General features: G+C 39.2%; 1 protein-coding gene across 4 annotated transcripts in view; it reads left to right on the forward strand.

The window, feature by feature from the left end:
* prkd1 (protein kinase D1) overlaps window positions 1–14,561 on the forward strand; it is a 77,024-nt gene that overhangs the window by 46,349 nt on the left and 16,114 nt on the right. For all 4 annotated transcript variants that reach the window (XM_082516533.1, XM_082516534.1, XM_082516535.1 and 1 more), the window contains 6 exons: window positions 1,567–1,639; window positions 2,583–2,689; window positions 5,115–5,276; window positions 6,471–6,569; window positions 13,870–14,030; window positions 14,276–14,382. In XM_082516533.1, the coding sequence (XP_082372659.1) occupies window positions 1,567–1,639; window positions 2,583–2,689; window positions 5,115–5,276; window positions 6,471–6,569; window positions 13,870–14,030; window positions 14,276–14,382 (709 nt within the window). The remainder of the gene's footprint in view (window positions 1–1,566; window positions 1,640–2,582; window positions 2,690–5,114; window positions 5,277–6,470; window positions 6,570–13,869; window positions 14,031–14,275; window positions 14,383–14,561) is intronic.

The following is a 14,561-nucleotide window of genomic DNA, read 5'->3' on the forward strand; positions in this document are numbered from 1 at the left end:
AATGAAGGAGAAAATATTTTGCAGCTTTGGTGTCAAAGCTGTGGAGGATCACTGACGTTGTGTATTTACACTGAGAGAGGTGCACAGTAGGCTTTCTCTACCAAAAAATTAATTCCGGAAATCTTCTCTGCCAGGTGATGAATTGATGCATTCACTTTTTTTTTGTTGAACCCACTTTCTGTGAGCCTCCCTTGCTTTCCTTCATTGCAGTTTTCCATTCAAGGAACTTAACCATGACCTGAAACTTTAATTACAGAAACTTGCAGTTTCAGGCTATTTTAAACCCGAGAAAGGTATGTTTTATGGCCCAGAGTGCATAAGAATGTTTTACAACTTGTTGTCATAGACTTTATATATAAAAGGACCTACGGTGTCTCCTGTGTGTGAAAATGTAAGTCAAGTCAAGTTAATGTTTATTTCTGTAGCACACGTAAAACAAAAAACTTAATAGAGAAAAGTACTATACAAGCTATACAAATGATGACTAAATTAGCAACAAATATGTGCTAAAATACACAGTCTCAGTAAGACATAATCAAAACAACAAACAGGGTTTACACAGTAAAAGCTATGATATACAGCTTAGCTAGAGCTGAAAGCCAAAGAGAATACGTAGGTTTTTAACCACATTTTACAAATCACAGGGTGACTGGGTTAGCTCTTACGTGCAATGGTAGGTGGTTCCAAAGATTAGAGGCTGACACCAAAAACGCTCTGTCACCTCTATTTAAGCCTGGCTCAGAGAACATCCAACTTAGTTGGTCTGTAGACCTAAGTGCTGTGGTCGGAGTGTAGGGCTATAAATGTTTAGTTAAGTTGGGTGGGACCAGTTCATTGAGACTGAGACATTGTTTCTTTCCCAGTAGGTGGGGGGGGAACTTCTAAATTTTAAAATGAGTTGTATTGGCACTTAATTTGATCTATGACCTCAGGAAACAACGAGGAGAATGAGGTTATGGTCTCAATCAGTAGTTTCAAGATTTTTATTTTTTATCATCTTTTTATTATTAGTCTTTTGTAGGTTGTGGTCCCCGTTATAGTCAAACAGAATCCCAAAGAAGGTCATGCTTCAGGATGGACCTATTCTGTATTCCAATTGGTAAAAGTCACTTGTGATGTTAACACCAGAGCACCTCAGTAAAAGCACCAATGGGTGACGTCATAGCGGACGGTGTTTGCTCTGCTAACTTGACTAAAGGATTTTTTTTTAGTTTCCATCTTCTCATTTTGGATCTGCATATGTTATGCTTGGTTTCAAAACATCTGCCATCGCCCAACAAGCATTTCCTAATGCGTCCATTTGTAAAAAGACTGAGGACAAAACATTAAACTTCAGTTCCATCCTCAGGGTGGCATGCCCCTGCAACCAGCTCTTTTATCTCCATGGGCTCATAGATTTGGACACCCTGAACTTCAGCCTCTCCCTGCATCCATTATCCTTTGGCAGGGGGTTTAGGCTTCGCTACACTGGTCTCAGTCATTTATTTCACTTTCATTTGACCCTTTTCTTGGACCCCATCTGATGATTTATGAATTGCTACTCAGACTGTGTTTTGTGTTTTCCAGGACATCAACTCAGTGTATCAAATCTTCCCAGACGAGGTTCTTGGCTCAGGACAGTTTGGCATTGTGTATGGAGGTAAAACGAACGCATTCTTCATCTATGAGACTCTGCACAGCTAAAAACACAGGAAATATTACTTGGTTTTAACTTAGAAAGAGAGACAAAAAATCAGTTGGGCAACATGAAACTTAATCACAATTCGTTTTTGTTGTTTCAGAAAAAGGTTTTGTAAAACGTGCCACAAAGAGCCCGATTCATTAAGATGAAATGTAACCTCTGTGAAACACAGTGCAGGGAAAAAGTTCAGTGATTTTGTTTGTCGACATAAAACTGCAAAAAAATTGGAAATTTCATCTGTGGTGCCTGATGTTTAAAAAGTTCAATAATCCTGAGAAATATCTTTAAGCATGGGATAAGATCAGGGAGTAATTGTGACCGCCAGGTCCACATGCAACAAAAAGACATGATTCTGTAGTAGAAATCACTGCAGCTTTATCTCAGGGCACCAGCTTCACTTACTACAGTTATTTAATTCTGCTCTCTTCTTCCAATCCAGTATCACAGAAAAATTATACGCACACACACAAGCACACAAGCTCAAAACTCCTTAGCTGAGGCTTGGCTGTCGTTGTGTTTGCCAACACCATACCCATATCACAGATATGTGGTTAGATTTTGAGGATACTAAAAGTAAGACCATAAGGATGTAGAACTTTCTGTATTCACAGTGGTGCTTAAACACATATGTTAATAATGATTATGTTGGTAAAGAAAAGCTCCCATTAAAAGGGGATCCTGGAGGACACAAGGTAAGATAAACTTTGGAAACATTCTTCAGATGTCAAAGTTTACCTAACCAACGCTCCAGAAATCGAGAATATTGAAGAATATTACATTTACAGTGTTTAAACCCATGAAAACCAATTCTCACATTCAGGTTCTTCAACTTGTTGCTTTGATTACATTCTGGAACAGCTGAGTGTGTTTGTGACTCAGATTGGGGTTTTATTCCACGCAGGTAAGCACAGGAAGTCCGGCCGAGACGTTGCCATCAAAATCATCGACAAACTCCGCTTCCCCACCAAACAGGAGAGTCAGCTGCGCAATGAGGTGGCCATCCTGCAGGTAAACACACACACACACACACACATCCATGCTGCTCAGGATACTGTTGGCAGGGAGTAAAAGTTCCTGTTGTGAACCGTGGCAACACTGTAGGGGTGTGACATCTGAAAATATTCCTGCTCTGCCGCCGCTGCTGCTACACACACCTGCACATAAAACACACTTGAGTTCACCTCAGCTGATATCTGTTCTGCTTGGCTGCTCAGCAGACTGGAGCTGTTTGGGAAATGGCTTCCTGCTACCTTTGGGGTCCATATCAGCTTTTTTGGCATTTTATTTGAATGATTGTTGTAGCCGTTAGGGAAATGGGTGAGGATGCTTTCGGATCTTTGAATCTTTAATCATTAATATCGTTTCTATAAGAGGCAAAGTACAGTGGATACAATTTTACGTTCTTCATATTAGAGAGAGAGTTGTGGTCAGTGTACACTGGCACATTTACTTAAGCTTATTGTATAAAGTCATATCATGTTCACCCAAAACAGATTTATCCTCGCTGAAGTGACATAAAGTAATGTCTATGAGCTTGGAACAACCAGAGCTCTTCACAGATTGGTTGGATGGGATCGTTGAACCAAACAAGCACGCTCATTTATACAACTGCAGCGTCTACATAAACCACCCACACATATTACAGTATGACAGTGTTTTTTTCAAAATATAAGCCGTGGCATTCCTTTATATAAACACTCTCAGAACTGCGTGTTTCATGCCTTTCACTTAGCCAAGTCATGCCAGCACTGCTTAAGTTCAACATCCTGGCGCTATACCCATCCTGCTCTCTCTTCTTCATCTTATGAGCATCATGTTTTTGCTTTGGTTTGCTAAATATAAATTATAATGTGAGCCAGGACAGGAAGTACAAGTAAAGAAGTAATATATTTGCCACCGTACCTCCCAGGGAGAGAAGCAGGCACACTTGTTCTTGATCAAATACATCTATGATAACACGATATTATGCTCTCTGTTTCCCAAAAATGACAACATAAAAGCCATAATAATTTAAATATTAGTTTATTGAAAGTGAAAATAGCAAAAACAGCGCTATCCATCCTCCGAGGCCATTAAAAATACTCACAAGTGCCATCGTGATTGTTAATATTCCATATCAGTGGCTTATTGCAAACCAGTCAGTGCATTCAAAGCAATGGTGGGAAACCTTGCATCTGTGGGATTAGGGACTTCGACATGTATTTCCCACGTTTGAAGCACGCTGTCCCTGTTTCGCAGTCATCTATTGCAGAGCAGAAGTTGCATCTCTTTCCCTTCTGTCTCCTTGTGTTGGCTTCTTGTGTGACGTGTTGATCAGGGCCAGGCTCAGATTGCTGTGCTGCCATTGCCACTGCTGCTAAAGCTCCCACGCAGGGAAGATGGTGTCATTTTTGCATGCAAAGAGTCATGAGGGCCTTTGACATAAATGTTTCCTTTGCTGCCTCAGAGCTATCTTCATCGTTCATCTTGGAAGATTAGGTGAAGCGTTTTTTGAACAGAAAATCTTGATGTTATAACTTTCCCACTCTTAAATTCACAGCTCAGATGAATTTATTTTATACTAATATTTACTTATATGTAAAACCCCTCATTAGATCTCTGTTTTAATCTCAGATTAGGATAAAAGACTGTAACGTGTTAGATTATTTTGTTACATATTGTGTTTGTGTCATGGCAGTCTCTGACGTCTGACTTCTGTTCCTCATGTGCATCATATGTGATCAGTCCTGTGCTGTTTTACTATTTCACTGTTTTGAGACTCACCCATAACACTTCAAAGACCTTTAGGTGCCTGTCATTGGAACCTAGACGCATGCAGTGAGAACACAGACAGTTCTTGTGACAGTGTCAGGGTAACTCTTGAAGTCTGTTATCACTGTCCCTTAAAAATGTTACAAAGACATGGCATGTACAGTTTTCAGAGTTTCAAGAATCCTCAAACTCGTTGATTTTCGTTCAGTCAAACTGAAACAGCCTCAGTGTACAAATATTTTTACCACCTTTAAAACTGTATAAAATGTTTCATTAATATCATATTTGAACTTTAAACCATCAAATTTCAGAATAAAAGAAGTACACCTAGTTCTTCTGGTGTCAAAAAACAAAACAGGTCCAATTTGTCCCAAAAAGCATGCAAGGGTTAAAATGAAGAAGAAGGTGCTTGTGTTGTTAAATTTAGATGTGGACATAACTCTATTCACAATTCATCTTAATCTGTATTCCAGTTTAATTAAACCATCACTGCATACAAATAACATAAATGCTAAAAAGTATGCAATTCATAGTAAATACTTAGGATTAAAGCATTTTTATTACCAAATATGGTAGGTTCACCTGAAGAAATCCAATTTTAAAAATCTTTAACTGAATCTCCCACCCAGGAGATTGTAAACTGTTCTTAAACTGTCTAAACTGATCTCTCTTGTCCTTTCAGAGCCTGCATCATCCAGGGGTGGTCAACCTGGACTGTATGTTTGAGACACCAGAGCGAGTGTTTGTGGTCATGGAGAAGCTTCATGGAGACATGTTGGAGATGATCCTGTCCAGTGAGAAAGGCCGACTTCCTGAGAGGATCACAAAGTTCCTGGTGACACAGGTGATACTTTGCCTCAATTATAACATCACCCTGTCTGACCCTAACTGTAAAAACAAAGTCACAAAGGTTTGGGTCCATAAATTTAGCCTTTGTTAAGAAAAATCCAGTGACAACATCCAGGACAAATGGTAAATGGATTGATTCTTATATAGCGCCTTTCTACTCTCCTGGAGTACTCAAAGCACTCTGTACAACGCCTTCGATGCTTGTTCCCTCCTGGGAACACGGTGGGTCTGAGCCCGCGCTGGAATGGTAGCGCTGGGCAGGATGGCTACTGTGTTTGCTGTGGATTACTCCTCACCCCCCACCCAACCCTGTGGCTTGTCACGTGTTCCATAATGTTGTGCTGTGGACATTTATGTAATGCTAACGATCTCCGACCTGTATCCCCATGTGATGTCTGTGTTGTGTGTGTAAGGTCGGGTGGGGGGGGGGAATCCTATTTCACTGCACGTGGCGAATAAAGCCTTGATTGATTGATTGATTGATTGACCCAATCACACCCATTCTCACCAGCACTTTCTCTGAACTTAGTGCTTTCTCAGTACATTTACACACATTCATACTCCGATAGATGCATCGGAGAGCAACTTTAGGTTAGTATCTTGCACAAGGATACTTGATATGCAGATTGGAGGAGCCAAGGATCGGACCACCAACCTTCCGATCAGTAGGTGACCTGCTCTACCTCCTGAGCTTAGAGTGTTTAATAATCATGTTACTGCTGATAGGAATTACTGGAAAAATTCTGATTGTATAGGTCTATAATCTCTGCTCACATTCAGCCAAATGATGCAACACTGATCAGACACTTCACTGTGCACATGAACAATGGGTAAGAAAATGAATAGAACATAACTGAAGGCAGAGACTCGCAAACCAGCAGTAACTAAAGATGGATTCAGTAAAGGCCTGGCAGAGCATCTCAAAGGGAGGTTGTAAAGTTCAGACAGTAAGTGAGTCTCATTTGTGTTATGTTGCATTGTGCTTTTGTCAGTTATGTTTGTACTTTTGACTGGGGACTAAAATTGAAATTAAAACTGAATTGAATTGAATTACGGCCTGATCATAGTATTTTAGTGTTCCCCTTGCATAGATTTACTGCCTGACCGGTGCCATTAGCATTGAGTGTTTGACAAGAGGTCCAACATTATTATAGCAAATGCAATCTGTGTTTTTCTGTCTCACTGTCAGATCTTGGTGGCGTTGCGTCATCTCCACTTCAAGAACATTGTCCACTGTGATCTGAAACCTGAAAACGTCCTGCTGGCTTCTGCAGACTCTTTCCCCCAGGTAGTATGTTTATGTGCTTGGACAGTACCTGTTTTTCAAATGGAGATGTGTATCCACCCTAAGTTTAAGTATCTCGGGGTCTTGTTCACGAGTGAGGGAAATGGGAGATCAGCAGACAGATTGGGGCTGTGGCTGCGGTGATGTGGGTGTTGTACCAGTGCATCGTGGTGAAGGGAGAGCTGAGAGTATAAGCTCTGGATTTACCCGTTGATCTACGTTCTCACCCTCAACTATGCACACAAACTCTGGGTAATGACCAGAACAACAAGATCATGGATACAAGCTGCCTCTCCCTTAAAGAGCTTCGCAATCAGCGATGGGGTTAGAGTAGACTCGCTACTCCTCTACATCGAAAGGAGCCAGTTGATTAAAGTGTTTGTGACGAAGTTTTCGGTGGAAAAATGCAAGCGCTTCCAAAAGAAGTCAGTTGATTGGATGGGTTATTTGTCAGTTATCCTAGGTAAACCTCAAACAATCAGATCAACAGAGCAAGCATGTTCTGAACCTGAACTTGCTGAAGCCAGTTGGGAAAGCAAGGCACAAAGCGTATCTTTCAGGCATTGTATGGTGGACTGAAATGGAGTATTACTATCTTAATGTTTTAAACATTAAACCCAATATCCTCATCAGCACTCACTGTTTTTCTCAATTCAGCTGCTGGCGTGTTGCTGCAGGTGCTCTATCATGATTCAGCCTTGGTTCTGCATATTATTCATGACAATATGTAATAGTAATAGAACTGCTCTGTCAAGTAGATGTTTTTGCTAAGGCTGAAGATGATATTTGTGAGACTGTTAAATAGATGTTGTGTTTCCACCCAGGTCCTGTACCGTTTAGATAATATTGACTACCTTTATTCAGGCTTATGCAAATAATCTGTTAAAGGTTTCAAATTCTCAGTTATTAATATCTTGTAACTTTTAGTATAGCTGTTTAAAAGTTGTGTCAGAATTCTTCTAATTTCTAATTTTATCTGAATTATCTACAGAAAAATTTGCATGTCTTGACAACACTGGCAAACAACAGTAGTAAAAAAAATGATGTGTGTTGAGTTCCGAGCTGCAGAAAGAGTGAAGTTATGCAGTGATAGAAACAGAAAATACAAAACACGCACACGTATTAGTATTTGTGGATGCAAGCAATAAAAGTTGGACATAGACACTCCATTAGCTGTCAGTGTAACTATTAGCAGCTTCCTTCAGTGTTCGGTCTTTAGAAATAGCTGTTAGTGTCAGACAGACTAACTGTTAACTCTAGTGATGCATCATTTAGCTGTTTGGCTCATAATTCCTCACATGATACTTAGTGTGTATCATCTGCACAGCCTGTTCCTCTGAAATATCATGAAACAAACAAAATGCAAATATCTGGCTCCGGTTGGAAGAGATGTGTTAACGTTCGCGTGTCAGCCGGTTGCCATAAACAAGTGAAATCAATAATTTTAAAGAATAATATGACTTTTATCAAAATCCTCTTTTTTATCTTTCTCAGAATCAGTTGAGGTAATTGGCATCAGATTTATGTCTGTGTTAGTAAAGAGAAAGTATGTAAACTAGTTTAATACGACTGGGAGAAAGAGAGATGTTGTTGGCATAGCTGAATAAAACTGTCAGTTACAGTTCTGTTTAGTCTATATAACTAATGTACACAGTTAGTTTGTGCTACAGGTAGCTAGAAAGCTAACAATATATTTAGCATATGTTAAGAAAGGAACAGTGTTGGTCAAGTTACTTGAAAAAAGTAATCAGTAACTAATTACTGATTACTCCCCCAAAAAAGTAATCCCGTTACTTTACTGATTACTTATTTTCAAAAGTAATTAATTACTTAGTTACTTAGTTACTTAGTTACTTTTTAAAAACACGATTTACAACCTGAAGAGGTGATAAAGTGATAGATCTTTCAGCCCAATTCTACTTTTTCTACATAATCCATCATACAAAATGTAATCGAATGGAAAAGTCTCTTTTTTTAACTTGTTTTATCAGTTTTAATCTTTTAACTTTATGCATCAAGCATCAAGCAAAACATTATATGCAACATTCTCTGACTTGAATAAATTAGTTTAACATTTAAACCTATTTTCTACACATTCCAGCACATAAAATAAAATATTTTTTGTGTTTTCACTCACTCTTTCAAACAGATGCAAGTAAAACACAGCAGAAAATAAATAAAGTCAAAGACTCAGCGGTCCTTTTGCTCTATTTTCACCTGTAAAGCAGGAGCAGGGTAGGCGGAGGGTTACCCTGGTGCAGGTGTGCTGCGGTCAGTTGAAGAATCCGCGCGAGTGTCTCTGTGAGTTTCCCATCACGTCGTAGCTACTCCGTGCTTGCTCGGAAGTTTAGGGGTTTTTTTCGCTGTAAAAAGAAGTTTTCTTCCCACGCACGATGGACGCTAATGTTTTTGTCACTTTTTATGGAATCAAACTCAAAGTAAGGTCAGTACTTCCACACTTTAAACGCTGCACGCTCATACTCTCTCCCGCACTCGATATATTATCCATTGTTGATCTGCACACAGCTGCTGTCACCAACGTCGCACTTGCTTACGTCACTGTCATGAGACATTCTCGCAAAAAAAATCACGGTTTTAGTAACGCAGTAACGCAGCGTTCCTACGGGAAAGTAACGGTAATCTAATTACCGATTTTGCAATAGTAATCCCTTACTTTACTCGTTACTTGAAAAAAGTAATCAGATTACAGTAACGCGTACCCATCTCTGGAAAGGAATATTAAGTAGGTCAAAAAGTTTGAACTCAAGTTTGATATTTTGAATCATATAGAGAGAAAACACATTCCTAGCCTGACAATGGAAAAATACTCACTCAGCTTTATTGTTATGACACAACATTTATGTGACAAATGAATACTATAGTAACTTCTCTGGTTCTACACTATAAAAGTGCAAGTCAGCAAATGTCAAAATGAAAGATTTACGTGTCTATGTAGCGCTTACCTTTATTTGAACGCTGAACAATTTCTTGTTCCACATGGCGGCATAATTTACCTATCCAGAAAAATGCACAAAGAATATTTAAAAATACATGTAATTGTCTGTACTTTGAAATAAAGTCGCTTGGGGGGGGGTGTATGGATCACAAGTCTGTAAAATTCATAGTTTCTCTGTATATTATTGTTTTTCCTCCACGGATAGATGATCCAAGACCTCCCAAAACATTTTTGTCCAGTTTTGTCTGTTATAATGGAGTAAATTTTTGTCAGCTAGAGAATAATAGTCAATTCAGTCAATAATGTGACTGAAAACTATGAACATATGATATTTCTTTTTTGGTGGGAAGTACTATAAGGTCATAAAACACGGTAAAATCACATTATTTATAGTTTGAAAAGCTCTAAAAATGAGGTAAACTACTACTAGAAGATCTGCTAGATCACTGTGGCTCTGTGACTACTGAGCTCTACTATGCTAAAAGTTATAAGTTAAGTTTTTATGTGTTATATTTAATATAGAAATAAATTAAAAACACAAGTATGACTTAGTTGATGCATCTGATGTATGCCTAAAAATAATTTGCATCACTTGAGATGGTTTCAGGTGACTAGAGCATCTCAAATTTCCAGGCATCAAATGTAATTTTTAGAAACCAAAACCAAGCAATGCATATGTAAACATTTAGTATAACTATTCATTCATATAATGTGCCAGTTTCATCAGCCTACCATTTTTAGTTATGACCACAGGTGTGGGAATAGGTTAGGGTGAAAAACTGAATTTCCTGAATTCTGGAAGAACACTAAAGTTTGAAAATGCTCTGCCCAGATGCTGATTGATGAGATGCAACAATGTCACTATATCACATAACCCAGGGGTCACCAACACGGTGCCCGCGGGCACCAGGTCGCCCGCAAGGACCACATGAGTCGCCCGCGGGCCTGTTCTAAAAATAGCTCACCATAACAACTTACCAGTAAGCTGCATCTATTTTTATTTTTTCTTGCTATTTTTTTTTTTAATCACAATTGCATTGGCGTTAATTTGTTAGAGATAATATATAAAAAAAATGTTTATTATTAAATATTAGATCATGATCTAATATTTAGTGTTAGCTGGTCTCCACGGAAACAGTTGCCGTGAAGACCAGCAAAGGCAAAGGTGAGGAGATGAGGAAAACATGGCGGAAAAAAGGAAGAAAACATATAATTTTCACAGTGAATGGGAGGAAGAGTTCTTTTTTACCTCTGTGAAAGATTCATGCGTGTGTCTCATTTGCGGGGCAACTGGCAACGGCAAAGCGGCACAACGTGGAGAGACATTTCCGAACGTGTCACACAAGCTACCATGCTAACTATCCAAAGGGCAGCACACTGCGTGCGGAAAAGGCCCGCGAATTAAAGGCAGGTTTGAGCAAACAGCAGTCTTTTTTCACGAGACCGGTGAAAAACTCTCAAAAAGCAACCGAAGCCTCATTTAGAGCTACACATTTCATGATTAAGAAAAAGAAGGCATTTTTAGACGGGGAGTATTTCAAAGAAGCAATGATGATAATTGCAAAAACTGTGCTTAAAGACGAGAAATATGGAAACGATGTAATCTCCACTCTCTCTGATGTCCAGCTGGGGGCAACTACAATTGTTAGAAGAGTGTCGGCTATGTCCGGGAACTTGGCCGATCAGTTGGATCAGGATCTGGCAAAGTGCAGTTGGTTTAGCATCCAGTGTGACGAGTCCGTCGACAGCAGCAGTACAGCACAGCTGGTGGTCTTTATCCGGATGGTATTTGATGGTTTCTCCACAAAAGAAGAACTTCTGACACTACTGCCGCTAAAGACAACAACGAAGGGAGTTGACATCTATAACGCGGTGAAGGAGTTTTTCGCGAAGAAAAAGGTACCGTTGGAAAAGCTGGTATCAGTGACTACCGACGGGGCTCCTGCTATGATCGGCCGACATACGGGATTCATCGCTCACTGTAAAGGTGACACAGAGTTCCCAAACTTCATGCATTACCACTGCATCATTCACCAGCAGGCGTTATGCGCAAAGGTGATCGGCTTCGAGCACGTCATGACTCCCGTCGTGAAGATCATAAACAGCATCCGCTCCAGAGCTAAACAGCACAGAACATTCAAGGTGCTATTGGAGGAGCTGTCAGCTGAATATGGTGACCTGCTACTACATACGGAAATCCGATGGCTCAGCAGGGGACGGATTTTGCTTCGTTTTTTGTCACTTTTGGGTGAAATCAAGGAGTTCATGCAATCCAAAGGGGAAGACACATCTCTGCTGGAGGACACTGAGTGGACACTTGACCTTGCGTTTTTAACAGACATTACTGGGAAACTGAACCATTTGAACTGTGAGCTGCAAGGCAAAGGTAAGACTGTTGCTGACATGATTAGTGCTTTAAATGGATTTAAAGCCCAGATGAACATTTTCTCTGTGCATTTACAGAGAAAAAAGGTGCTGCACTTTCCCTCTGTGCAGATGGTGCTGAAAGACAATGCTTCTGCATCTGAGACTTTTGACAAAGTTGCAGAAAAGTACACTCAAGTCATAAACCGACTTGGTCAAGAGTTTGAGAACAGGTTTTGTGACCTTGATCAGCTTGAGCCATGTGTCTCATTTGTTTCCAATCCTTTCATGAATGTGGACACAACATGCATTGCTGAGCAACTAAGTTCAATGTTCAGCTTGGATGCTGGACAGGTGGAAATCGAAATTGTAACATTGCAAAATGACGTCCACCTCAAAGCCTATCTGGGTGCACCAAACTTTTGGTGCCTTGTTGACACAGAAAAGTACAGTGGTGTGTGCACAGCAGCTATGAAGGTTGCCAGCCTGTTTGGTTCAACCTATCTTTGTGAATCAGCCTTTTCTGACATGAACTTCATCAAGAACAAACACAGAACACGCCTCTCCGATGCACATCTGCAAGACTCACTCAGAGTTGCAGTGTCAAGTTATACCCCAGATTACAACACACTGGTGAACAGCATGCAATGCCAGGTTTCCCACTAACAGACAAAGAAAGCCATATTAGATGTTCTCAGTGGCAACATTACAGTGTCATGTCAAAGTTGAATTTAATTATTGAAAAACAAATGTGTTTGTTAAGTGTAACATGTGACAATTTGCTTTAAAATGCTGCCAATTTGGTGAAAAGTTCTGTAAAATTTGAAAGTTGATTTTTTGTATGTTACATGCATACAAAAATAATGTATGTAACAGTGCATGATTTGTTAAAATTTGTTAGTGGTAAGTGAAAATGTTGTAGAAGTGATCACTTCAAAATGTAAATACTTGCAGAGATATATAGAAATAAAGCGTTGCATATTGATATTTATGTTTCCTACCTTGTTTCCTAATTGCATTCTTTATAATTATGGTGAAAAATAATTAACATAGTTAGTGTCCGTACATAGATGAATATCATTAATTATTAATGATAACACATAATTAAGTTAAACTGAGGAAATTTGTTATTTGAGAAGTGTGTGTCAAACTGGTAGCCCTTCACATTAATTGGTACCCAAGAAGTAGCTCTCACTTTCAAAAAGGTTGGTGACCCCTGACATAACCTGATAAATCCATGTGGTTCTACAACCTTACAGAGAGACAATTTTGATATCCACTGAAACCACCTTGTGTGGTTATTGCTCGATAAATAGTTATTGATTTTTCCTACATTAAGACTCCAAAACTAAGTCTCAGTATTTGAGTATCAGGATGTATCAGGATGGAGAGACAGCCCATGAAACAACTCGAAATACATTTAGACAACGATGTGAGATTGCATGTTTAGGTCTGCAAAAGAGAAATGATTCATCACAACCTTGAAAAGAGCCAACATATCCATAATAATTTCCATCTTCCTCCTGAGTGTGAGTGAATCATCCAGCAAGCTAACAGCCAACAGTTTTTTTTAACTTTTAGTAGCTTCGTTACACTTAGAATCAATCCACATGTCCATTTAAATACTAACACCAGGTTCTGGCTACATGATATTTCTTTCTGGCTAGATGGTTACTATGTTAGATCAGGTGGTTAAAGAGTAATAAATTCCTGTCCAAGACACTGATAAGCCTCACATTATAAAGACAAATGAATGTCAAATGTGTCACACTACACAGAAAAATTGACTGTTTTAGACATTTTTTGTGACAAACCCCATGTTTTTACTACATATCACTGCTATAGTCTAGTATTACCAGTCTGACAGTTGTGTAGGTTAAGACCATAGATATAATGCTGTGAAATGACCAGCCAGCTTTTACATTGTTTTACTTTTACCTCCACTACTAACAGCTTTAGTAATTTATATTGCTCCTGCTGCAGGTGAAGCTGTGTGATTTTGGGTTTGCTCGAATCATTGGTGAGAAGTCATTCAGGCGTTCAGTGGTCGGAACACCAGCATATCTTGCTCCTGAAGTTCTGAGAAATAAAGGCTACAACCGCTCTCTGGACATGTGGTCAGTTGGAGTCATCATCTATGTCAGGTAGGATGATACCTTTACTGATAAACATAATAGTCTGAGTAGATTTTGGTTTAAAATTGTATTCTTCTTTCTGCTTGTCTATTTCTGAGTTTTTCCTTTATCTCATCCTTCTCCTTTTTTAGTTGTGTTACTGTAAACACAATGTAACATCTATAGGATACTATCTATACTTTAATGAATTTCTATTATTATGAAAAGATTAGTGATAAATGTGCAAAAAACTAAAAGTATTTATGTTTTTGCAGTCTCAGTGGGACGTTCCCTTTCAATGAAGATGAGGATATTAATGATCAGATCCAGAATGCAGCCTTCATGTACCCCCCTCACCCCTGGAAAAAAATCTCCCAAGAAGGTGTGGCATGTTGCTGAGCCTCTCAACCAGAAGTCTACAAGACCTAAAGCTAACCCACAGAAAACCTACTTCATTCAAAAAAGATCTGACATGATGAGTAACATCTATTTGTGACATAATTGTCATATATATCTCTCCACAAAAATGTCCAAACTATCCTGGACGAGCCCCCATTTATG

Source organism: Aulonocara stuartgranti (assembly GCF_965226115.1).
Source record: "Aulonocara stuartgranti genome assembly, chromosome: 19".
In the NCBI taxonomy this organism is placed as follows: Eukaryota; Metazoa; Chordata; class Actinopteri; order Cichliformes; family Cichlidae; genus Aulonocara; species Aulonocara stuartgranti.